General features: G+C 36.0%; 1 protein-coding gene across 4 annotated transcripts in view; it reads left to right on the top strand.

The window, feature by feature from the left end:
* The first annotated feature begins 4,719 nt into the window (after positions 1 to 4,719).
* The window catches only part of raskol (Ras GTPase-activating protein raskol), a 258,953-nt gene continuing 237,142 nt past the window's right edge, over positions 4,720 to 26,530 (top strand). For all 4 annotated transcript variants that reach the window (XM_090388960.1, XM_090388962.1, XM_090388961.1 and 1 more), the window contains exon 1: positions 4,720 to 4,939. In XM_090388960.1, coding sequence (XP_090245086.1) covers positions 4,879 to 4,939 — 61 coding nt within the window. In that variant the 5' untranslated portion in view covers positions 4,720 to 4,878. The remainder of the gene's footprint in view (positions 4,940 to 26,530) is intronic.

The following is a 26,530-nucleotide window of genomic DNA, read 5'->3' as shown; positions in this document are numbered from 1 at the left end:
TTTAAAGCACTTAAATACTTAAACACTTCAATCAGGTCTCCTCGCAGGTGCCTAGTTTCCAAGTGCTGCAATTTTCAGAACTGAAGTGTTTCTCAGTAAACTTGTTGTTCTTGTACCAACACATCTACATCCTTCTTAAAATGAGGCTTTCGGATATGCGGTACTGAAGTACCACATAGTTTAAACATGTGGTAAAGTTAAGTAAGGTCTTTATCAACCGATCCAATATGTAATTACCACTTAATAAGATGCATTTGTTCAATCAACTAGTTATATTCACACTTATGAATGTGTTAATTAACTGAAAGATAGGGTACAACCCCTAACGAAGTTATCGTAATTTCAAGTGACATCAGGCAACTGGGCAAAACTAAGCACAGAATGCTGAAAAGCCTAAATTGGGCAAAACTAAGCACAGAATGCCAACATGAAATTCTTCAGTTGGAATTAAGAGCTTTACAGAACTCTGCTTGCTTTAAATTGCAGAATAACTAATGAAAATTCTTTTTTAATAATTAAAACGTCAGTGAAATCTTTTAAATTCCAAAGGTGTGGAAATGTGGAATTGATAAATAATATATAACAATTTACTCAAATTCCTATTTATTTATTATTATTATGGAAAAGAGTATCTCATTCTTAAATTTGAACCCGGAAATTTCAAAAAAATTTAAGAAACACTTGATGTTCTTGCAATCATTACAAAGTATTAAAAATATATTCAACTACGACTTTTTAAGTCAACGAGGCTGAGTTTCCTTTATAAAAACTTCGAAATGTTTTCGAAAGTTACTGCGTTATATTTAAGAACAGTCCTCTCTGTGTTTTATTCTTATTGTGGATCGAAAATCTAAAAACAACACTATTCAGAAATGTTGTTTGCATTTCCCAAGGCTTTTCTCAACATGTCCTTATCGATACAGTTGCAGAATGAACCGCGACGGAAAGAGTGGCGATTGTGTCGTAGCGTATCTACAGCTTAGGAAGTCCATCAGCAATAAATGGACAACGAAAGAGACAGCGGAGAGTCTTCAGAAAACTCTCAGTCGCCAGAAACCACTCGAATCCAATCTCCCCTCCCACATTTCGCTTTCTCCTTTTCCTCTTCACCTTCCCTAAACATTGCCAATCGATTTCTTGATGAATGCGAGACTCTTCCTAGATTCCAAGAGAGAGAGAGAGAGAGAGAGAGAGAGAGAGAGAGCTCTGCTTTGAATATAGTATCGCCTGGCTTACTGACGCTCTTAACGTTCTTTCCAACGCTTCATATTCCTTAAGATTCTCTCGTGTCGCTGTTATGTACCCTCAACCTACTCTTGTGAAAGACGCTGTCACGTTGTTGGAAGTGGAGATTTGTAATTAAGGGAAAGAGAAGGAATATTGGAGTTTTGGAAGCGTTTCTGGTGATTATGAAACTTATTCAGCAAAAGATGTCTGATAAAGGCGCAAGCGAAATTTCTGGTGCCTTAACAGTTTATAGTTTGAATTTCTACTGTAACATTTAGCATTAAGCTAAATCTGGACAAGGCATAAATTAAATTGTCAATAATTGTGCATAATATACATATTTTTGTGTGGTATTATAACTTATATGATTTAATTTTAATTTTATTATTTTTTTTCCTTGATTTTGAAAATTTTGTTCGATAGTTCTTATAATACAACAGCGCCCTCTTTTAAATGAAATTTCTGGTATTATCAATTTATATTCTGTAAATTTACCGATCTGGACAAGGCATGAATTATATCGGGAATAACCGCATATATCTTTTTGAAATTATAACTTATGTGATTTAATTTTAATATTATTATTTTATTTTATAATTAACCTTTTATATAAAACCTTGATTTTGAATTTTTGTTTGATACTTCTTGTAATACAACAGCGCCCTCTTTTAAATTAAATTTCTCGTATTATAAATTGATATTCTGCAAATTTACCGATCTGGACAAGACATAAATTAAATTGTCAATAATTGTGCATAATATACATATATATGTTTTTGTTGAATTATAATTTACTGTATATGATTTAATTTTAATTTTATTATTTTACTTTTTATAGTTAAACTTTCATTTCCTTAATTTTGAAAATGTTCTGCGTTTATAGCACAACAGCGACCTCTTTAGAAATTTTAAGCGAATGTTAAAATTACAAATTTATGATTTCAGATATAGCTGCTTTTTAAAAAATAATTCTCAGCTTTATTTTATTTGATTTAGCGCCTGCGTAGTGGAGACCATCTACGTACAAAGTTCCTACTACGCAGGCGCTGTTGGTCCTGGTTTTATAATAATAAAAATAATTTTATTTTCGTTGTTTTTAAACCAAATAAAAGTATAAATAAATAGAGCCAAAAATATTTGAAATATGCTTAAATAAAATAAGCGTCTTAATTTAAAACTTAGTCAAAAATAACTTTAAAGGAATCCGAAAACATCACGAATATGAAAAAAAAAAAAAAAAAATCGTTCTGTTCTAAAAAAAAATTAGCATGCAATTATTTAAAAGCCAAAATAACAAGAGAGGCACTTTCCCCGGGCGCATCAGAACAAGGGAGCAAAGGAACATTAAATGTAATATAGCATATTTATTTATTCTTTTTATTTTATTTATTTATTTAACCTTATTGATTTAAATATCGAAAATTGATACCCATACTAATTTTTATATACATACTGAAAGCTCTACAATTTATATATTCAAATTTGGAAAATAACTATTATTATTATTAATAATTTATAAACAAATTTCACGGATTTTAAAACACAGGTATTTATGTCATTTGTAATTTCCAGCTGTAACAGTAGATGGCAGCAGGTGTCATCCTGCACTAAATCAAAAATAAGTACCGTAATTGGATTAGGTACAGTTTAAAATTTATTCCTTTTTAAACTAACTTTGAACTTTGAAAAACAAAATGATTTTCAAATATCAATAGAAATTGTTACTCCTTTCTTGGTTAAAATAACTTTAATAACAAATCTAATAGCAAAAAAAAAATAATTGTAGATTTATTCAGAAAGATGAGAAAAATACACATATTAAATACTTTAATAAATTATATTAATAATTAATTATTATTGAATTAACCTTTAACAACTAATTAAATTTACAATATAATTAATTTAAAAATTTATTAAATGAATAAACAATTATTTATTAATTATTAAATTATTGAATAATTTATTGATTTATTTATACATTTTATTTATTTATTTATTATATAAAAAATAAAAAGTATTTATTTATTTAATAAATAATTAAATATTTTTATAAATGCTCTTTACAAAACTCATTCATATTCTCTACTTTTGATGTATAGACCGTTCGTGGTAATTATTTTAGATTGAAATAACTGGATCCAGGCTTGTCTCTTCTTGTACTGTGATAGCATTATCAGAATATTGGTGGGTGGATGGTTCAAGCTGTCCATACCTGGGATTTCACCTATTGACACTTGGACAGGAGTCTGTGAAAATAAGGTTTCCAGACTTCGATCACATTAAGGTAGAATTGAAAAGTCTCAGAACTGTTGTAATTTCAGATAGAATTTTTTTTTATAATTTGTCTAAGCTCATTCTTGTATCCTGTTGAATATACTCCAGGCTTGTCTTTGGTGGGGACAGGGTGCAGCGGGTGCAAAAGGGGATCCCAAATCCCAATAGAGAAGGGGTCCTTTCCGTCCTTGTCTCCAGACATTAATTCTTGGATCAGGACCCCATGAACTGACCCTCTATAGATTGTAAACATTGCTAACAATTTTGCTCTAAACCTAATTGCAAGGTAGCGATAAAATATTATGGAACAGATGGGTTTAAAAGTGTTGGTGAGTTTTGCTAGTCGAAGCATTGTTTGCATAAGGTGATTATCCTATTTTTCGCTTATCTCCAAGTGATTGGCACAAAGTTCGTCAATTGTGAAAATATTTGATTAAATTTGAAAGAAAAAGATTGTTGCAGGTGCACAATCCTTCATTATAATTATATTTTCGAAAGACAATATAACTTGTTTGAGAGCGAGATCCGTATTTTTCCATGCCAGAATGCTCTATTTGTCTATTATTTGTTTATTTTAAGTATTTGTTTCCATTGCTTAGGTGACATAACAGTTGACATAGTAAATAAATTTCAAAGATTGGTTTAAAATTTCTCCAACCAGAGGGAAGCCAACAAAAGAACAACCAGAGACTTAGATCTTCAATACACACACAAAAAAAAGGAAAAATGGCATACCATCCGGTGATCACGAAACAGCTACAGTAATAACAGTTTATAACATGCGTATCAATGTTTTGGATATTAGCCATACAACATTGATCGTCAATGCGTGCGAGTTAAACCGTGAACCGTACAGTAATATGAAACATCGTTCGACCATTTCCAGTCATTTCAGTCATGCGCACAATCACCAGCCAATCTTACAACATTCAAAATACAGCCTTTTCGTACGCGAACGTGATTCTGATGTGAAACGCGATAAAAACACAACGCCCTCTCTTTTTCTATTACATCAAATTGCAATATTCCAACCCCCTCTCGGTTTATATCACGTGACCAGTTACACGATCAGCGTTTTCCACTGAAATAAACAATCGAAAATCTCACGCGCGCACAGCTTAGTAACAGCTTAACGCTGTTTAGTAAGTCTAGCGAGAAACGAATGCAGCGCCACCGCGTGAGTTGCTTTGCAGACCGTCGGCTCACACAGTTGACAGGTTGTGTTAGTGTTGAACGCGTGTGTTGATGATTAACCAGGATCCTTCAGACGACATGCTGGCGTAAAAAGACAAGCGCCCTTCTCTTTTGGATGGATTGTAGAGATGCACACAGCTCCCTTCTCTAGGATAGTAGTGGTTTCCTTTTCATGAGAACGACATGTCGAGGAGAGGAAGGGCTGATTTTCCTTGTCGTGTCGAAGGCTGGCTTAACGTGTGCGGTAAGTAGAGACGATTGTAGAGTGTGCTTCCTGTTTCGCGGCAATCGCCGGCTCAACCGCCAATGGATGAGGAATATTGGAAGCTACTTGCTCATTTAAGCGTTCATATTAAGCCTAAACCTGTCACCAGAACAGGACAATGCATTGTCCCCGCTTTGTTGGAGAGGGAACCCCCATTTTTAATGGATTTTGGTGTTGAATAGAGCATGAAAGATTGATTTGAGTATCCCAAATCGCTTGCCTGTGTATCTAGTTTAGATAATCGTCCGTTCGTTCCATTTAAGATCAGCTCTGCACAATTTCTAAGATAAAGTGACAGGAAGTAACAGTAAATCTTATAAAAGCCAAAGTAAATGTTTGTTTATAATCTTTTTCCACGTGAATGGAGAACTACAGGTTCTATGTGCTTCGTTTGTTCAGTATTGCCCTATTATCGCATTTTTGTATTATTTACTATAAAAACGTAGATGCAGTACCGGTTTGTAAATACATCTTGCAACATAACAGTCATTAATAACTTATAAAATGTATATAACAATTTAATACATAATTTAAAATGTTTTCTTAACAACTGGCTTTCCTCGTGAGAGAACGATGTATGCTATTTTTGTATTATTGTTTTCATTTAAAGAGGAGCTAGTTTATTTGTTTACTGATGATTGTACTAAGATAATTACTATTATATGAGTTATTTTAACGCGTATATAATTATCATTAAATTAAATTTATTTAATTATAATTTTAATCAGATATTTCCGTAATTGCAACTGTCGTTCTTCAAGCAAAAACTATTTTTATTTTATTATTTCCAGTTAAACTAGAGATGGTTGTTATTTGTTTCTTAATAATTATTCTGAGATAATTATTATTATATCAGTTATTTTAAAGCTTATGTAATAATTTTTTATTAAAATTAAATAATTCAAAATACGTATCTGTTCGAAATTTCATTCATTTTCGTAATTGAAACGCTGTTCGTGTGCCATCTAGTTACAAATCAGTGTTATTTTTAATTTATAATTCCCAGTTAAACTGTATATAGTGTTTATATTAGTTTATAAATACTTGTGCTAAGAAAACTGTTATTAATATATCAGTTATTAAAGTTTAAAATTAAATATTTTAATATACATAGCATTTTCGTATGTCTGTAACTCGCACGTCTGTCATCTCTGACCAATCAGCTTTATTTTTTTATTATTCGCAATTAAGCTGGATGTAGTATTTTTATTCATTTATTATTACTTGTAGTAAGGAAACTAGTATTAAAATGTCATTTATTAAAGTGCATGATTTATAATTAAATTAAATATTTTAATAAACACTACGTCATTTCAATCAAACATTTTGGTACTATGTCATATCATGTGACCAATCGACTTTATTTTTTTATTATTCGCAATTAAAGTGGGCGTAGTATTTTTATTTATTAATTAATAAATACTTGTAGTAAGAAAACTATTATTAATATATCAGTTATTAAAGTGTATAATTTATAAACAAATTAAATATTTTAATAAACTACGAAAATCAATCAAAAATTAGATTTCCTGCAGCTCCCTCTATTGAACTATGAACCAACCAAAGACGCTTGTAAGATACTTAAAGAACATTTTGTTTAATATTGTGTATTTATTGTGCGAATTTTATCTATTTATTTTTAAATGTTTATTTAAATAGAGTACTAAGTTAACCTACCCATTTTTAAAAATATATATATAGACAATGGTGCCAGAATATATTTGCGAATGTAAGTTTACAGTTTTATTTTCGTAATAATTTCATAATAATAGTATAATGGTATTTATATCAAATTAGCCATAAACAATAGTTAAATTCTCCTTTGTGGCTATTAATTATGGATTTCGATCTTCATGTTCTTATTATACTTTTCACTTTGTTTATTGATTTGTATTTCTATATTTATATTTCTGTATTTTAAGTGACAAATGCTACCGATTACTATTATTTTGCTTACTGCGCTTTGTGAGCGGTACAACAAATCGATATTAAAATAAAAAAAAAATAAATAATAAAGAGCTGTGTGACCTAAAAAATACTATTTTTGTTTCAAGGCTCAGTTAATTTTGGTAAATGTGTTTTTCGTAACTAGTAGACCTCTAGGGATATTAATATTTCAAACTACAACCCCATTTGCAGATATTAATGCAAGCACTTTACAAAGGTACTAATATTATTTCATATCAGTGTATTTATCTTATATTCGTGCAGCAAGCTCTTAAGGTAGCGATATGAGAAAGCAGTAGCCCTGGCCAACTCACTGTTTCACTCATTTTGGAATGAACGTTGATACCTCCCCCCCCCCACAACTGGCCCTGCTATTGATAGTAGGATATGAATAGAAAGTAGGTCAAAGGTTCGTTTTACCGCCGCAGGTACCGAAACTCCCTCTGTTCGTCTGCTACTTTTTTTTTTTGCGACGTACGCCTAATACAATATCGAAAATCGCAGGTGGATATAAAGGTTAGTGTCCTACACCCCCCTCTTTTGTCTAATGGACTTGCCCCTAGCAACAGTCACCAATGTTGGATATTTTATGTCCAAAGCGTGAATTTTTATACAGAAAGATGTCGGAGGTATTTGAGCTTACGAACGCAGATTAGGCATACAAAAGATTCACCATCTCGTAATCTTCAAGTACACCAACGGGGTTCGTGTAATCTTAAACGTTTACTACCCGGAAGGCACGCCAAGTCACCATCTTTAGCTAAAGATAGTATGACTGACAGCACGTCATCCCTCACTGGGTTTTTAGTTTAATTGGCTCGTGCACTTCCATTTGGAACACTTTTTTTATTTTATTTTATTTAAAGGAAGTTTTGAAAGCTAGCAGTAACTGTCTTAACTATTTAAGGTCAAGGAAACTCGTCCATCAACCGGATCTTCCTGCAAGTTATGTGTCCTATTTCGCCATACTGTGTTTCCCTTTCGAAAGCGTTCAAGATCTGTTGCCATCTTTGCCAAACATGCCCACTATCTAACTAAACTGCCATCTTTAAAGATTCCTGAAAATCTTTTAATTAAAAATAAATCGTTTAAGTATTCGTACGGTTTCCAGTCTTTTTAAGGCAAGGTGGCAAATGCTTAAAGCGACTATTGCTTTCATTGTCCGTCTGTCCGTCCGCGTGTAACAACTCGACTTCGAGTGGATGGATCTCGGTTAAATTTTGTACTTGTGTATTTTCCGAAGATTTGAGCTATTTCAAATTTCATTAAAATGTAGTAATAGAAATTCGCCTTTTTTTTTTTTTTTTTCCTTTCCATAACATTTTTGAGTTATCTCGAAATGGAAATATTTCGTCCCTAGAAAGATTTGTAGGATCAGTTCCGATTCGACAGCCTTATCGGTTCCTCCTTCCTTACAGAAACTACTGGCGTAGCCATGTATTCAAATGCGGTGGTACAGCAGTACACGCGTTTAAGTTGACCGTGGTTCAAGTCTACGTGACTGTTAAATAGGTGAAATCGATGTAAGTAAATATTAATGGAGTTTAGCTGTTCAGATTTAATCTGATTTCACACTTGGGCACTGTCAAACAGGCGAATACTTTTAACTAATTATTATTATTAGCATTAGTCATATGGTGCAAGAAAGCCTTAGGCTTATGCTAACCAGCCAAAAAAAAATTTCCGAGTTACCTTAAGAGAGAGAGAGAGAGAGGAATCACCAAGAAAGAGAAGAATAATGAGATTCAGCTCAGGACCCTGGATGTGCCAAGGCCATACTCACCAGATGTGAGCCCCTGGGGTTGTCCACCATTTTAATTAAGGAAACATTCCAATCACTTCACTCTGCCCGTCCGTCTGTCCGTCCGCGTGTAACAACTGTACTCCGAGTGGATGGATTTCGGTGAAATTTTATACTTGTGTCTTTTCGGAACATTTGTTGAGCTGTTCCAAATTTCATTAAAATCGGACTAATAGAAATTGGCCTTCCTTAATTTTTTTTAGTTATCTCTAAATGGAAGTGTTTCGTCCTAGAAATGTTTGTACGGTCACTTCCGATTCGACAGCCTTATCAGTTCCCTCCCTTCCATACAGAAACGGCTGGCGTAGCCTAGTGGCCAAATGCGATGGTACAGAAGTACACACGTTTAAGTTGACCGTGGTTCAAGCCTACGTGACTGTTAAATACGCGAAACTAATATAAGTAAATATTAGTGGTATTCAATTGTTCAGATTGTAGCCTTTACTCTGCCCGTCCGTCTGTCTGTCCGCGAGTAACAACTCTACTCCGAGTAAATGGATTTCACTGAAAGTTTATACTTTTGTCTTTTCAGAAGATTTGTTGAGCTATTCCAAATTTAATTAAAATTGGACTAATAGAAATTCGCCATTTTTTTTTTTTTTTACCTTGGTTAAGTTTTTAGTTATCTCAGAATGGAAGTGTGTTTAGTCCTCGAAAGATTTGTAGAGTCAGTTCTGATTCGACAGCCATATCAGTTCCCCTTCCTTAAGTTACAGAAACTGTTGGCGTAGCCAAGTGGTCAAATGCGGTGGTACAGCAGTACACGCGTTTCAGTCGACCGTGGTTCAAGCTCATGTGACTATTAAATACGTGAATTGTTGTTATTATTTTTTTTCACACGGCACTGTCAAACCAACCCATGATTTAAATAATACGCCATTTTTAAAGATTCCTTAAAATTCTAATTAAAAGTTCGTCATGATTCCTCAGCTCTGCTATGTTTCCAATCTCTCTAGGTACGTTCGCAAATTCGTAAAGTGGCTGTTGTCTTCACTCTTCCCAATGGAAAGTGTGTTTCGGCCCTGGAAAGGTTTTTAAAGTCAGTTCCGATTCGACAACTCCATCTTATAGAAACTCCTCCTCATCCTTACACAAACTGCTGCCATAGCTGAGTGGTCATAAGCCAGATTACAGCACTACACGCGTTTGAGTTGATCGTGGTTTAAGCTCACTCGACTGCCAAAGTGGGTGTTAACTGGCAACGGCATTTAAAACTTTTCTGTGGTGTAGCTATTAATTTTCATATGTAATGAGAAAGACATGGTATTATGTTTGATTGATAGCATGCTTAGCCAATGAACAATCGGCCTTTTCTTTCTTTCTTTTGTAAAAATAAGATTTAGTCCTATATACAATATTCATGATACTGTTCACAGGATTTAGCGTACACCAATTTTTCTTTCTTTCTCTTTCTGTATGTCCAAAGATGACGTGATCATTAAAGATGGGATCACGAGTTCCACCCTTCTCACGCGAATAATTCCCTCTTAAAGTGCACTATAAGTTACCCTCTTAAATACGTCATTCCTCTGGTGACGTCATGAGCAAAGTAAGAACGCTTTCAGTACATTTAAGTGGGTGATGTTAGCCTGGCCACTGTTGAGGCTCAGTTACGTAATTTATGTTGGGGATTTCTGGTTATTTCAGGTGTGATGCTCTCAGTTTTCTCAGTAATGAAACGCGAGTCTTACCCTTGACCCCCCCCCTTTTTTATTTATTATTATTTTTTTTTTTGCTCACTGTTTCCTGCTCTTGAGCTTGTGCTCAATGTTTAAACAACGTGGATGGCTTATTATTTCTCGTTGGCATAATGACAGCCTGTTTACTGCGTAAACTGTGTTGGACGTTCATCGGACAGGCGTGCGCTCATTCAATAGTGGTGATCTTATTCTTTGTTTTCCATTGTTTTGATGTTAACTTAGTGCTGTTGTTAACAGGTAACAGTGGTGAATGAGAACGATACCGCACTTTCTTTGATTGACAGCATGCTTAGCCAATGAACAATCGACTTTTTCTTTCTTTCTTTCTTTTCTGAGTGGCTGTTTTTTTTAAAATTTATTATAAATAGTCATGCCGGTTGAAATTGAAATTTATTTTATTATTTAAAAAATCGTAAATTTGGGGGGGGGGGAGAGTAAATAACTGAAACTGACAATTTATCCGAAGAATTTTATTCAATTAAACTTTGTATCCCGAGCAACAAATGAAGACTACATTGACCGTTTGAATAATGACCACATGCTTGGTCATTATTCAAGCATTATTTGACATGCCTGACCGATGAACGAACAGCTTTTCTTTGATTTTAAGGTACTACAGTGTTTTTTTTTTTTTTTTAATTTAATTTAAAATTAAGAAAAGATCGAAAACATTAATGAAAAGAAACTATATCTTATTGATAAAAAAAATAATTAATTAATCATAAAATTATTGTGCTATTCGTATTGATTTCATGGTTGGATTCCGTTAATTGACCTTGGCCTAGTGTTGGATGGGGAGGAACTGACCTGCCAGCTAATTTCAAACATAGCAGGACTAAGGCGTAGACACTTCTAAAAGCTTCTAGGAGTTTATGTGATGTCACAACTCAGTGCCATTTTCCGGTACACTCAGAGGGGTGTCGTATGCTCATTTCCCTTTATGCTTCAGCCATCTGATCCTCCGTCCCTGACATGTACTTCAGTACTGAACTCTGTCTTAAGATTGAATACTGCATTCATCGTTGGATGAATATGGTTGCTAGTGGGCCATTCTCTACTCAACCTCTCTAAGGATGCCAAAGAAACAGCAAATTGTTGCAACTCTCTTGATTATCACCTGTTTAATTGATAGCATGCCTGACCAATGAACGATCGACTTCATTTTTTTCATTAATTTCTGGAGCTGCTTTTTTTTTAACTGCTGAAAAAAACTAGCGTAACCCGTGGCGGTTGTAGAAGTTCAGTTATTTTTTTTTTTTTTATCTTTTTTTTTTTTTTTATCAGGGATGTATGCAACAACTTAGATCCAGAATCAAGATGAATTGCAAATTTTCAGTTCGGTAAAATTGCAGGGAAGGGACTTTGGGATTAACCCCTCAGGTCATGAGGCATTGGTGTTTGCTTTTGTAAATTGCGTGCTAACGTTAATTTGTATGCGAGATTAACGCCAGTATCTCCTGAGATACTGGCCGACCCCCACTTGAGAAAATTTCACTAAGTATCATCTTTCGTCGATTGGATTCGAAACGAGACCGAGTAGCATTCGTCATCGAAGCGCATACTATGAATAATTTCAATATTGATGGTGTACGCCATGCCCCGTGCCTTCACGGCTGGCACAGTGGCTACGCACGCTGCTCCTCTCAGCGCGGATTGTTTTGTGGACTTTTTTTTGCACAGTGGCCGACTTGGTCTGTTTAAACGCAATTTACGGACGCCTCACGGCCTTGGTTGCCTTGACGCTTATTCAAACCAACTGAACTTTGCAGCAATTTACGTTCAGGCATCTGTTTCCATATCCTAGTTTCAAAAAAAAAAAAAAAAAAAACAGATGTTTAATAACGGTGTTAATAGAGCTACCAGTTTACTTTTGACTGTTGTTTTGTAAAACGTTTACTGTTGCAGAAAAGCGCCCTGCTTCAAAAACACCTGTGGGTTTTGTAATGGGGTTTTGCCTGAAAGGAATTGAGAGGGGGAGGGGGGATCACCTATCTCAGCAGCTGCGTGTTTTCTCTCGTTCACTACTTGAATAATGAGACCTAGGGACGCTGCCCGGGTTCCTAGACGTCTGCCAGCTGCGTCAAAGCTACTGAAACTTACAAAATACCAAATATAGCGTACACAGAACAGAGAGAGAGAAAGAGAGAGAGAGATATCGAGACGGGGGGCAGACACGTGATTTTTTTTCCTTCTGTCTGCGAAATATTCCAAAATACCTGGCAGACTCCACCTAATCAATAGCACCAGTTCGTCATGGCGCATGTTTGTAGATTAATTAAAATTGGTTTTTCTCTCTCTCTCTAATAACGTGACTTTCCGTGCTCCCATGTGTAAACCCCCCGCCCCCTTAAACGACAGCTGGCGGTATCGTTCCTCAAATGAAAGGTCAAGAAGCGACGATAAACTCTGTCATTATCTTCGCCGATTTTTTCGACTTCACGCTTCTGGGTGCCAGGGGATGAACGCCCGTTGGATTTAGTGATGCGCATGCCATCTACAGAGGAAGCCAAATGCCTACCAAAGGTGTTAGCGCAGTCGAAAAAGATTAAATGAAATGTACATGTATCACGTGCGTAGGAGGTGGCGCGTTCGTTACACCTACTTGTTGTTCCGCGAGACCACGTGTTCTTAAAAAAAAAAAAAAACAACTACTTCCTGTTTATCCGTTCCGGATTTTCACCTTTCGCGTTACACAGCGTTCTAATGGATTTAGCCATAACTTTAATCGATAAATAATCTACTCTCCCTTCCCTATTGAACTCATCCCTTTTGCCCTACAATTAGCGACACCCCTGGATACTTTAATGATGCCTTTTTTTTTTTTAATTCAAAAATAATACTCAGCTAAGCCTAAACTTGCGCTTATCGACATGTGATCTGCTGATCTAGAGAGAAATGTACCTATCATACTAGGTACGCCCTCTAACGGAAATGTAGATTATTCTAAGTTTTAATATTCATTATTTTTTTTTACCACTGACATTTGTAATTTGTTTCGTTTGGAACTTGTGACGTCAGTACTATGGTGGTAGATTTTATAAAACTTACTAGATACTGGATTTTAAGTCCAAGGTAATTCTTCAGAAAACCAATGTGTAATGTTGAAAATATTTCCTGCTCCGTGACGCTGGTTACAGACATATTTTCTAGTATGACAGACAGCTGGAGCTTGCCATCTGCAAGTCTAAAAGCTGATGGAACTGATATTTTGGTTCCACTGATGAGGAAAGTAAATCTAATTTCGGCAAGGTCCAGTCTTGTAACAACCATATATTCTCTTCTCGCACTTTCACAATGATGGGACTGTTAGTAACCGTGAGCATATCTCCATGTGCAAGGTCTAAAACACTGAGCCTGGATACTGGAGGTGATCACCCAGCTGTGTACTATTTTAAGCAGAGGTTGAGGTGTAGTCAATATCGTACAGAGAAATGGCACGACTTTTTGTTACCAGGCAATCAATACTAGGTGGTACATTACTCATCATCTTGTGCAGCACCACCATTTTGCTAACTAGAGCTTGAGGTGAATCCCATGGTTAGTCTTCAGAAGACCCATCTCCATGGTGCATTATGGTTGATTCCTTTTGATGGTATGATGGGCATCATGGTGAGATCCACTATGGGGTATTGGATCTCACCATTTCGGGAGTATTGCACTAAAACTGTGTGTTTGCAAGTCCGCTGCTAGCTAGATAGTCTACCGGACCGAACCTATTGGTTCGGTCCGGTAGGCATCCGGATCAGCTAACGTAAATATTGCTGCCTCTACTCTGCCAGATAGTGACTATAAGGAGTCCGATGTGACCTTATGTATAGGAGCTGGGTGTATTCTTGACGTCTGTACGCCATATCCGAATACAAATATACATGGTCTTAGTTCTAATCTCAATGATTTCATTTCCACATACAATCTGCTAAGCCCCGCTTATTCTGACAGTGTCAGTTATCATTTGCTTCAACCACTGCTCATCTCAGTTGTCCTAATTATTTACTCATTGATGCCTTTCCTCCTTATCAGAGACTTCCTCATTTGGAATCTCCTCTGGCTCGAAGTGTCTTTATCCCATTCTGTCTAATTCATCTGTTCATGATATCGTTCTTCCAAGTCTATACCATACACAAGGAGATTTCCTACAGTCCAACTTTGTTAACAGTGAAGTAATTCTTGGGGGGTTTTATGTTCACAACTCCAGCTGGCTTCAGTTTACTAGATACGCGAACCCAGCTGGTCGAGATGCTGATGCTCTTTCCATTACTAATGGCAACAGCAACCCTTCAAAGTACAGTCAATGTTAGTGGTCCCCTAGATACCTGAGATCACAGTTTGGCGATGGTTTCTTTTCCGTTGGAGTCTCTCTCTCTCTCTCTTTCTCTTTCTCTCTCTCTCTCTCTCTCTCTCTCTCTCTCTCTCTCTCTCTCTCTCTCTCTCTCTCTCTCTCTCTCTCTCTCTCCAAAGAAATCATTCTTTATTTCACGTTCCATTTATAATCTTATTTTATATATATATTTAAATCTCTGTCTTCCAATAAACGTTCTATGGATTGAATCCAAATTTCCAGCTTTCATTTTTTTCCCGCACTAAAGCTTGCAACAATTTTAAAACAGTTATTAATCAATCCAAACTATATTTTGAATAGGCTAAGATCAGAAAACTTGCTTCTTGTCCAAATGTTAGTCGAGCATTCTGGTGTCTTGCCAAAGCCATTGGACCATTAACTTTTCTCCGTTTATATTCCCATCTTTGTTACAACCTGATGCGGCGCCTCTGTAGCCAGGTGGGCAGGAGCAGCAGCAGTGCGTAGCACACGCTTCTTGATTAGACTGGGGTTCGAGCCCGTGACCACCAAATACGGAGGATGTGGAAAGGTCAGGGAATGACCACCGCATATCCCCGGAGCAATATGGCCTTAGTTGCTAATGCTCCAAATAACAAACAACCTGATGCTTCTATTGCATCCTCAGCTAAAGAAAAAGTTGAGAATAAAGCCTACTTTTTTACTAATTCTTGCATCTCTTATTTTGCTAAACCACCTCCTATCAGTACCAAACAATTAGAGCAACATGTCTGATGACATTTCTCTACTCGTTTTCAAAACCTGTACCCAAGCTTTTCCCTTTTTATACTCCTATTCTACTGGTATTTCTCCATCTTCAGGGAAATTTGTTCATAATCAGCCAATTCTTAAAAAGGGCGACAAATCCATCATCTCCTTTTAGGTATCGCCCCACTGCACTAATCCTTTTTCCAAAGTAATGGAGAGACCCATCAACCCCCAACTACCTAGCTATCTCGAAACCTTCCATCTGAATACTGATCGCTAAGATGGATTCCATCAGTTTTGATCCATGGCGATATACTGGCTTATTTATTCATCTGTGGAAAAATTCAATGGAAAAGTTTGGTGAAACTCAAGCAGTTGCCCTTGACATTTTGAAGGCTTTTGATCGTGTTTGGCATAAAGGTCTTCTAAATAAGCTGCCATCTTTTGGTGTTTGCCAACTGTGTTTTTGTAATTGGGTATCCAGTTTTCTCTCTGACCACTTACCGCGGTTGATGGTAGACGGCTCTCTGTCTTCTAACTTCTCCACTAATGCTGGTGTGCCCGAGAGTCCATTTCTTTCTCCCACTCTTTTCCTCTTGTATATTTATGACTTTCTTCTCTTGATTGGAAATCCTATCCATAGTTTTGCTGATTATAGCATATTGCATTCCACCTTTCAGTATTGAAACCTTGCCCTGCACAAACAGCTTCAACGTATCGAATATCAACTGCCAATTCTTTAGATGCTGATTTCTAGGTAATTCTCCAGTTGGGCAAAGATGACTTAGCTGATTTCAATCCTTCTAAAACTCAGACCTGTCTTATGTCTCACAAAAAAAGGATTCTTCTGCTCCTATGCTGATCTTCGATGACACCCCGATTTCTAGGCAAAGTCATATATCTCTATTGGGGATTATTCTGACTTTTCTCTCTCTCTCTCCCTTGGCATAAGCACATCACAAATATTGCTTCCTCTGCATCAAAAAAATGGGCTTTCTTTTCGGTTCTCATCGTTACTTTTCTTCTAAACAGCTACTCACTCTGTAGAAATCTGAAAACCGCCTTACCATGGAATTGTTCCCACATCTGGGGCGGTATCCCCATGACCTCTCTCAGGCTTCTAGACTCCATTCAAAAGAGGGCAGGTTAAATAACGAACCATTTCTTACAGTCTCTCCACTCTCTGTCTCATAGACATTCTGTTTCTGTTGCATGTTTTTTTTTTTTTTTATAGATTCTTCCATGGGCACTCCTCAATTGGCTTCTATAATTCCCTCTCTCTTTTCCAAAGCAGGCCGAACACGTGCAGCTACCACTGAACATCCATTTACTGTCCAACCCCAGTGTCACAGAGCCAAAGTTTCCTCTGCCTCATTTTTCCTTCTACGTCTGTTTTCCGGAACAACCTTCCTTCGCAGGTACTTCGAGAAAATTTCATAAAATAAACTTTTTATAATGGGGGACAGTTATGGTATTTATAAGAAGCATACGATCTTGGAAACAGTTTTCTATTTGTGCATATTTGGGAAACTCTGAAGTGTCCAAGATCTCGTTTGCTTCCTGTTAATACCACATTCAAACGTTGAACTGGGGCTTAAGCCGTTACATGGTTTAGACCTGAATATGACATGAATATCAAGCAGAAAACTGTGACATACCTTCATCAGTCAACAGAATTTAGGTTGGCTAATTGAGTACACCAGCTAATGAGGTTAATAATCTTGTGAATTAGACAATAATCAGCTTTGTTGTAATCAGATTTGGGTATTAACCTTTCAGAGTGATTGCAAGACTTCCTCTTGTGTGGTTCTTTTAGAATTTTGAGGACCTAACAGGGAATGCCTTTTTTTGGGAACGGTTTATAATAAAAATTCGATTATGGTAATTATGCTTGATAAATCTTCAAACTGGTGCTTGCATTTGCACCTCCTCCAGCATAAAACATACCTGAAGTTTCGTAATAACTGAATTAATATTAAGGATGTTTTGTAACGAATATCTCAATGCTAAGGGCGCAAAAAATCCCTTCCCCCTCCTTTTTTTTTGGTAAATACAACAATGAAATGTAAAGCATAGGTTACTCTACATATTGACAGATCTATTTTCTTTAGATTTCTCTTTTCCAATTTTCAGATTTCGGTCAAATTTATAGATTTCTTTCCAGTTTATAGATTTATTTTCTTTCAAACTTTTTTTTTTTTTTGTCATTTTACTGTTTTCTTTCATATTTTCTTTTCCAATTTAGAAATTTCTTTTCGTTCCTATTTTTCTTTTGTTTTACAGATTTCTTTTCGTTTCAATTTTTATTTTGCATTTTGCAGATTTCGTTTTAATTTTTTTTTCTTTCCAGTTTTTATTTTCCAATTTAGAGATTTCTTTTCTTTGCAATTTTTTTTCTTTTCTTTCCAATTTTTTCGCTTTTTTTTCAATTGTTTTTTTTTCCCACTTTACGTTTCTTTTAATTTCATTCATCTTTTCTTTTCCATTTTACAGATTTCTTTTCGTTTCAATTTTTCTTTTCCACTATAAATTTCTTTCTTCTTCATTTATAGATTTCTTTTCTTTCCAATTTTTTCGCTTTTTTTTTCAATTGTTTTTTTTTTTTTTTCCATTTTACGTTTCTTTCAGATTTGTCTTTTCCAATTTACAGAGTCATATCTTTCTAGTTTACAGATTTCTTTTAGTTTCAACTTTTCTTTTCCATTTTACAGATTTCTTTTCGTTTCAATTTTTCTTTTTCACTGTATAAATTTCTTTCTTCTTCATTTATAGATTTCTTTTCTTTCCAATTTTTCATTTCCATATTACTGATTTTTTTTTGTTTCCAATTGTTTTTTATTTTTCTTTCAGATTTTTATTTTCCAATTTACAGATTTCTTTTAGTTTCAACTTTTCTCTTCCATTTTACAGATTTCTTGTCTTTCCAATTTATAAATTTCTTTTCTTTCCAATTTATAAATTTCGTTTCTTTTCAATTTATAAATTTCGTTTCTTTTCAATTTATAAATCAGCTCTCCACACAAGTCCAGAATAAGTCAAGGATGTGCAAAATATCAGAAACTAGTATTTTTCACCTCGTGGACAATTGATAATGTAAAATATCTCCCTAATGGGACGATCAATTCGGCGAGTAAATACAGTAACACGAATATTTGTAAAATAATAAGAGAAATTATAGTTAAGAGTGTAAAATAATAAGAGAAGGTAACACGAATAATACAGGTGGAATGCATTTTAAATTATACAAACATTATGACAGTGTTTTGCAACATTTTATTGAGGGGAAACCTTTGCACGACCTCTTTATTGGCCATAAAAATCATTAGTTCCTTCCTTTGTCTGTTGAAATTTTATGCTGCGTTACAACCCCCCCCTCCCCAGGATATCTTTTGGGTATTCCCACTCTACCCAACTGAGAATTATAACATTATTAGAAATATTATTACTTGTCAATTACATGAAATTTATTATTTCATGGAAGTCGTTTGGTGTTGATATTTCGTCTGCTATTTCAGGCAGTTTTGAAAATAAGTCGAACCTTCCAAAATGCCATTAATTAGAGGCTGTTTCATTTTTATTTTCATTTAATTCTTTTATTTGTATAGTTACTACTTTCTGGGAAAACAGAGAGGAGGGGCAAAGTTAGCAAATTTACAGGGGTATATTTTCTTGCTTGTTCCAGCAGACAATTAGCCCAAACAATAGAGTTCATTTCACTCTAATGATCCCATGATATAATCGTCTGTTACAAGTGTGGTAAGATGATTTATGCAACTTCCCGCGAAGATATTTTTCTAGTCGTCTGCCATAGTTTGGCAGTCGACACTTTTTTCTTTTTCTTTTTCTTTTTTTTTTTTTTTTTGTTTTCGGTTGTTTTCATTTTCATTGATGTAGTTGGGCCCTTTGTGTAGAGGGTCATAAATCAGCAAATACATTCACCAGTTCAAGAGCAGTCAGTGTTTTTTTGTCGTTTGAAAAATCCATAAAAGAAATTTAAGTTTTAGAAAACAAGTGTATACTTACAGGGGGGCGTAATTTATGAGGAAAATTGCGCAGGAAATGCAAATGGATGCACGTCCTGTTCTGCATTAATTAAGCGTTTCTTGGAGAGGGTAAGTGTCTTCTATTGATGTCCCGTGGTTTTATTGAAAATCCCAACATAACTGCCATTGTTCTATAGACCCGTTCTATTACCATGGAGGTGTAAACAATATAATTTGTTGATTGTGAGCCAATCAGACAATGGCACCTCCTAAAATAGATTCTAACTAACCAATAGAGTATTCATTAAATCCTTGACAGCTTTTGGGGACACTTTAAAGGTCAATGCGTTCAGACCGGCTTTGGTTTCTATATTAGCTATCAATCACGTGGTTCATATAAGTGCCTTAACTACCTTATTATCCATCTAGGCCTAATTAAAGAGTAGGTGAATTGAATGGTAGCAGAAGTTACCCTACTGGAAGCCAACAGGTTCATAATATTGCCACCACCGGGTATTCTACACGCACGTGACCTGCGTGCTGTGTGTGAAAGGTTGCTTTAATGCAGTGAAAGGACGCTGTTTTGTAGACTCTGGAAGGGGATTTATAAACAATAAACTTAAAATGTGCGTATTTACTGAATCAGGCAGTGGTGGTTCTTCCATTTGTAGCAAAAATGGTGGCGGAGCACCTGACAGGTGCCATTTTCTTTTAATTTTTGGAAAACGTTTTTTTTTTTTTTTTTTAATTCTGCTTGAACAATATCGGTGTTTCATCTTCGTCTCTTCCAAATTAAAAGACCATTGCCTATATAAATGATTAAAAATTTGAAAAGAACCATCTATTAGACAGCACTGGCGGTTCTTCAGTCCCATGCCATTCTGAATTAGAATTCAAATAGCTGCAAAAACGGTAGCGGGGCCCTTGACAGGTCCTTCCCCCTAATTTCTATATGAAAACTGTAAGAAAATCACTTCACAAACTATTGCAGTAAAAGTTTGACTAGGAATTTAACGCGAGAATGTTATTTTTGAAGAACACCTGTGAGGTTCCCCGCCATCACAGCCTGTTTAAGATTATTAGAATCTTATATAAATACACATAACTTTAACGCTTTTAAGTTTATCTTATGTTTCTTAGGTTATTTGTTTTTAAAAATTAATATTGCTCATTTTAGGAACAACAGACCATTATTTTACGCATCAGTGGATATCCGTATGAAAATCAGCTTGGAAGACCCCCTCAGGGGGTACGAATTTTTTGTTTCAAACTACAAATATATTCTTTCCCAAATTCAGTTCTGACTTCTCGCTCTGTTTCCTACGCTATTTCTTGTGAGGAGACCAACTTCACTTGACCAAATATATCATAACGGATGTTGCTCTTTGAAACAGGTACCGATGCTTGACAAACAGCGCATGCTTCTGTTTTTTTTCTCTTTTTTTTTTTCAATTTTTCCAGCTGTGGATAAAAAACAGAATTGTTAAATTTCCTGTTTGGTGCATAACCGCATTCTAGTATGCAAAGGTACCTGGCAAGTTCATTACATCATTGTAGAAAACTTCAAGGATAATCACTTGTTTCTTTAACAAGGCACGTAAGCAGTTATATGAACACAAGTCCAGTGGTTCTCAAACGGTGTGCCCCGGCGCACTGATGTGCCGCCAGATTAGGAATAACTCCATTGAGTTCAATGGCAATCACTAGGTGTGCGCCCTTTAACTTCGGGTGACTTAGTGACAAAAGATTGAGAACTACTGATTTAATCTATAGCTGAGTGTTTGGCTGGCTGGTAGAGAATTACTCATATCGCTTGTTCGAGTCTGAACGATGTCAATAAATACGCGTTCCATCAACAATAATGGATTCCTCACCTTTATGAAATTATTCAATGCAATGGGCCTTCAGTAAGTGTCGAATATTTATGGCAGGGCAGTGTATATTTTATCTCTCTCTCTCGTGTTATCTCAAGGATCATTGACACCATTGTTCGATGAACTTCCAGTATGCTCGATACTCAAATATCACCCTGCCCTTTACCTCGTGACTTATTGAAAAGAAACAAAATACTCAAGAGGGCGCTGTACTTCCAACCATTCTTTATCTTATCCGCAAAAGATAATTTGATTTCTCTGCAGGGTGTATGAGCCACACGCGAAGTTAACATTAGAAAAATTGGTTGGCTTAGAATCTTCTCTTTAATACTTAATGGTGGACATATAACAATAAGAATGGTGCATTGAATGAAATCAATAAGAGGATGTTGCCAAAAAAAAAAAAAAAAAAGATTCAGATAATGATGTCAGCATCCATGATTTCATGCTCTATATCGGCCAAAGCATTGTTCTGTAGATATTTATATATTGCATAAATTTGGGTGATGGTAATGGTTGTTGGATGTCTTGTATTGGAACGATGGATCTAAGTTTTCTCGTAAGATTGTGATCTTCATAAATACAATGCAACAGTTAGCTGGAAATTTTAATGTACACTGATGGGAAAATAAAAGTTATCATAACCAAAAAATTAAATAAGCCACCTGGTGATGGAATGGATTCTATTAAATCTATTAAATTCTATTAAATCGTTGGATTATGACTGAGTTGAATGCCATTAGTCTGACATCTGATAGCAAGGCACCGATGTTCACTTCTTTTGAACTGAAATGAATGTTGAAATGCCTATTGTGGACAACAGCCGCATTTCTGTGCATGATATCTCACAAGAAAGGAACGTCGGTGTTAATGTTGTAAAGAAGAGTACCTTCGCTTTTTGAAAAAAAGAAAACAACACTTGGTTAGGAATCCTGGATACCCACCCCCTTACAGTTCATATATGGCTCTTAAGAAGTTCGACAACAACGTAGCGGTGTAAGCATGTGTTCTTCAGTGCATGAAGTCTCACAAGAAGTGGACTGTGTCAGTGGTATAGAGGCGAGCACCTTCACGTTCGAAAAAGGAAACAACACTCTGGGTTAGGAATCTTGGATACCCACCCCCTTACAGTTCATATATGGCTCTTTCCCAGCTGAAGTTGGGGACGGGCTTTCCCGGTCCCCAACTTCAGCTATGATACGACCTCTGTAGATACTAACAGTATAACTTCGAAAAGACTTTCTAATATGAAAAAAAGGTGATTTATGAAATCAAATTTTGGGTTAGATCAATGTGTCATATCTAAACCTTGTTGGTTCTAAGGCTGGTTCGTGTTGGAGAGAATCGTACGCTTGTATGAGACCAGATAATTCAGCATTTCGATTTCTCCTCTTTATTATTTGGATGCGAACCCGAGACATTTCTAAACGAATGGCTTAAAAAAAAAATCAGGATTTGCTTCTAAAGAAGATTGGTTAAGGTATAAAATGTGGCATTCTTCACGCTTGTTCTGAAAAAGTTTAAAGTGTAGATCAATGTTGCGGACATAGAAAATGGGGAAAAAAATCATCTGAGGTGAAGATTTATTTTTCTCTCTCTTCTCCTCTTATTTATCGCATGCTTTCGTCGACAGCTTTCCTCTGTCACTGCTATTCCACTCTACACGCAGATGACAACGGACAACAACCTACTGACAACTTAAAAAGTGATTGTTTCCGCCAACATCGATCACTTTTATTGAACCCCGTGTTTTAGCTTACGCGAGATCAATAGAGAAATTGTATTTTTTTTCTTTTTATACGATACTCGCATTGGCTTCAAGAATTCTTTCTTCTTTGGTATCTTATACATGGCTGAGGTTATCAGGTAAAAGAAAGGCCCAACCGGTTTTCAATGGATCTCGAACAGGACTTAAACGACTCGTCATCACACTACTTATTTCTTGGTGCGTGTGTTCGGTTCAAGTTCACCTATGGAAACGGGTCTCTCGAAAACCCAGTGACCTCATTTGCATAAATGCACACCTCAAAAGGAAGAGAAAGTAGCCTTTGACCTAAATTGCTTTTATTTATCGTCTTATCTATAAAACGGGTAATTGACCTCACAGATAAACCCATTTGGAACAAAGCGATGATGTCATGCAACCATAATTAAAGATGACCATATGAGTTGGTGTTTTTTTTTGTTGCTTATTGCAGTATGGTGTCACAACTACACTGTGACGCTTTTATTTTGTCATCCCTACGACATGTCGACTTAAATAGAACATGCGGAAAGACTCCAATTAGATCCAGGAATTTCGACTGACTGGAAAGTTTCTAAATAAACACGGATAAACTGTTGGCTTTACCAAAAATAGGTCAGAAGAAAGAAACTCGAAATACAACAATTTTTTCATACCTAATCCATTATCCAGTTGCATCTACATCAAGACTAATTGCTGTATTCGTACAATGCTTCCTCCTTGGTGGTGAATGAAAAATAGATGTATATTTAGCCCTTTCTCCTTTTTTTTGCCCCTCTGGGAATGTAGCAGGTTGTTATTAGCTACCGATCCAGTGGAGCGAAAGTGAGGAAGTCCACCCTCTGGGAACTGTGGACATGTGGCGAATGATATAACGAATTCGGCGTTCTTAATGTTTCTCTTTGTGAGGTTCTCTTTGGGAAGCCTAATAAGGCTATTTCCGTATTCTGAAGTAACACTAGATGACCAACGAAATGAAGTCTGTGAATCGAAGCATTCTAAAAACGACTCCAGTTCCTCATTCCTTCACCGGATTTGCTTCGCTGATCCATGACAGTTAAATGTTAATTACGAAACGCTTCTTGGTCAGCGGCAATTATTTTTAGCTTAAGTGTTGTATGGAAGTCAAGACGTTCCCTGTTCTTGAGAATGTGACTGAAAATGGTAGCGATCCATAGACGTTTTTGCATAGCAGGTCTTAATGGTGACAGCTGGTTTAAAATCTTATTTGTAAACCGTGGTTGAGGTTTCTTTTAATGCACTGATACTTTTGCTAACGTAGTATATGGTATATTAAACATAGACCTTATGAGGAGTGGTCAGTAAAGTTCTGAGAATGGAATATGGAGTATAAAAGACATAAAATTCTGTTTTTATTTTTCAATATATTCAAACCAAAGTTGAATACGCTTCTTATGTTTCATCTAGAAAAGGTCCACAAAAAATATCTTCAGATTGGGTATCAAACCAGGCTTCCGTGCTTTCGTTGATCAACAGCTGCTTTTAGCTGTTGATCAACTTTAAAACGAAGAATATGAGGTTTCTGAACAAATAATAGTCACTTTGGGCCATATCCGAACTGTGCCGAGGATGGTTTAATTGTTCAAATTCACATTCATGAATTTTAGACTGTTCATTCCAATCTTTGTTTACTGGTGCATCGTCATGGAGAAGCAAAACCCGATTTTCCTCATCTCTTTTCCCAAATTGCAGCTTTGAACTTTGGAATAAAGTTAGCATAATCCCCCGTTATTGTGGTTTTAGGTGCAAGGTAGTCCAACAATCCTTTCTTGTCCAAAAAGCACTTTTCCGGCTGCTGTTTGGTTTCGAAACTTTTTGTGGGGTTGGAGATCCCTTATGCCTCCACCGCTTTCTCATTTGGATTCGGGATCTTAAAAATGTGGCCAAGTTTCATCACCAATCACCAAAAGGGATAAAAATCTGTCTGAATTAGTAAGAATTAATTTTAAATTTCCTTTTAATGACTTCACACTCTGTTTGTCATGAAAGGAAAAGTTTCTGGGAACCCATCTTGCACAAACTTTGGACATTCTTAAATGCTCATGTAGTTAAAATGCTTCCAAGGGAAATGCTAATCAAAATGTAAATTTTATTTTCCATCAGTGACGCTATCTTCCGGAAGTCAAACTTCCGTCTACAGCCAAGCCTTTGTCTTTGTTTGTATGCTTAAAAATTGATGATTATCTGAACGGTAGCTGCTTCCTTCCTTACCAACTCCATAAATTAAAAGTACAGGAGGTTGCAAAATATGGATAAACGTGGTGTGATCAGAAAAAAGTTCCGCCACTGAACTAATATTTGGGAAATGATGAAACTTCCCGACAATTTGGATGGATATACTTCAAAGTAGTCTCCTTGACCCTATATACACTAATTTCAATGCTCTGGAAGTATTCTTGATAGACTTCTTTTAGAATAGCTAATAGTTCCATTTTCTCCAAACCGAATTGCACAAGCCATAGAACTGTTTTGTACGAGGGTTGGTCAATAAAGAATGATCATAATAACGTGCCAGGAACGGCATGCTGCACTCAAATTTTGTTTCTGTCTCAAGAAAACATCAGCTGAAGCATATGACATGTTAAAAGAGGCTTATGGTGAATCTTCGCTTCCATAAATCAACTGAGCTAGCTCTCAGTTGGTTTAGAATTTTAAAGATGAACGTGATTCAATCACAAAAATCGGTGGTTCTGGAGCTCCAAACATTGCTGTCACCACATAAATCATAAAACACTGCTTCTATAATCATGAGAGAAGATCGTTGTATGACAGTAAGGCAACTGGCAGAGATGTTGAGAATATCAGTAGGAAGCACGCAAGGTATTCTCCATGACCACTTGAATATGGCATGTGTTTGTGCACTCTGAGTTCCAAGACTGCTCACACCTGAGCAACAGCAAGTTCGCATGGAGGTTTGTCAGGAGCTGCAATGGATGGTTACTGAAGATGGTGAGGTTATTTATTGAAGAGCCATCGTATTATTCGGGAGTCACTGTTTAACCATGCAGGACAAATTCATGATGAACAACACCTGTGAATTAAAAATATGATTAAGCATAATCTTCACATTGATCAAGATTGTCTTGGTTTTTTGGGCAAGACAGTCTTCCATTCGGTGGACTGAACCCTTTGTTTCTGGTTCATTGCCATACATCTACGACTTGTCACTAATAATGGAAGAAACAGTGTGGGTGAACAGCAGCACATTGATGGAGATCCTGATATGCAAGAACTGGCCGCTCTCTGCCATCATTAGTGAGAAGGAGAGACACAAATCTAGCGTTAAAATTGATTGCCGTGCCCCATAAGAAATACCAATTTCACTAATTTAAAAATAGCTTTCAGCATGTTCTGTCACATTGATTCAAACGCTTTAATTCAGACTGACTGCAGAAGAACGACTGATTCATGGGTTTCCATACCTGGATGAGTTGTTGGACACATGTCCAATCCAGT

The sequence above is a fragment of the Mastigoproctus giganteus genome, chromosome 14 (genome assembly GCF_048544385.1).
Source record: "Mastigoproctus giganteus isolate SK-2022 chromosome 14, ASM4854438v1, whole genome shotgun sequence".
In the NCBI taxonomy this organism is placed as follows: Eukaryota; Metazoa; Arthropoda; class Arachnida; order Uropygi; family Thelyphonidae; genus Mastigoproctus; species Mastigoproctus giganteus.
The sequence above is the reverse complement of the archived record's forward strand: the minus strand, read 5'-3'. Positions and strand labels throughout refer to the sequence as shown.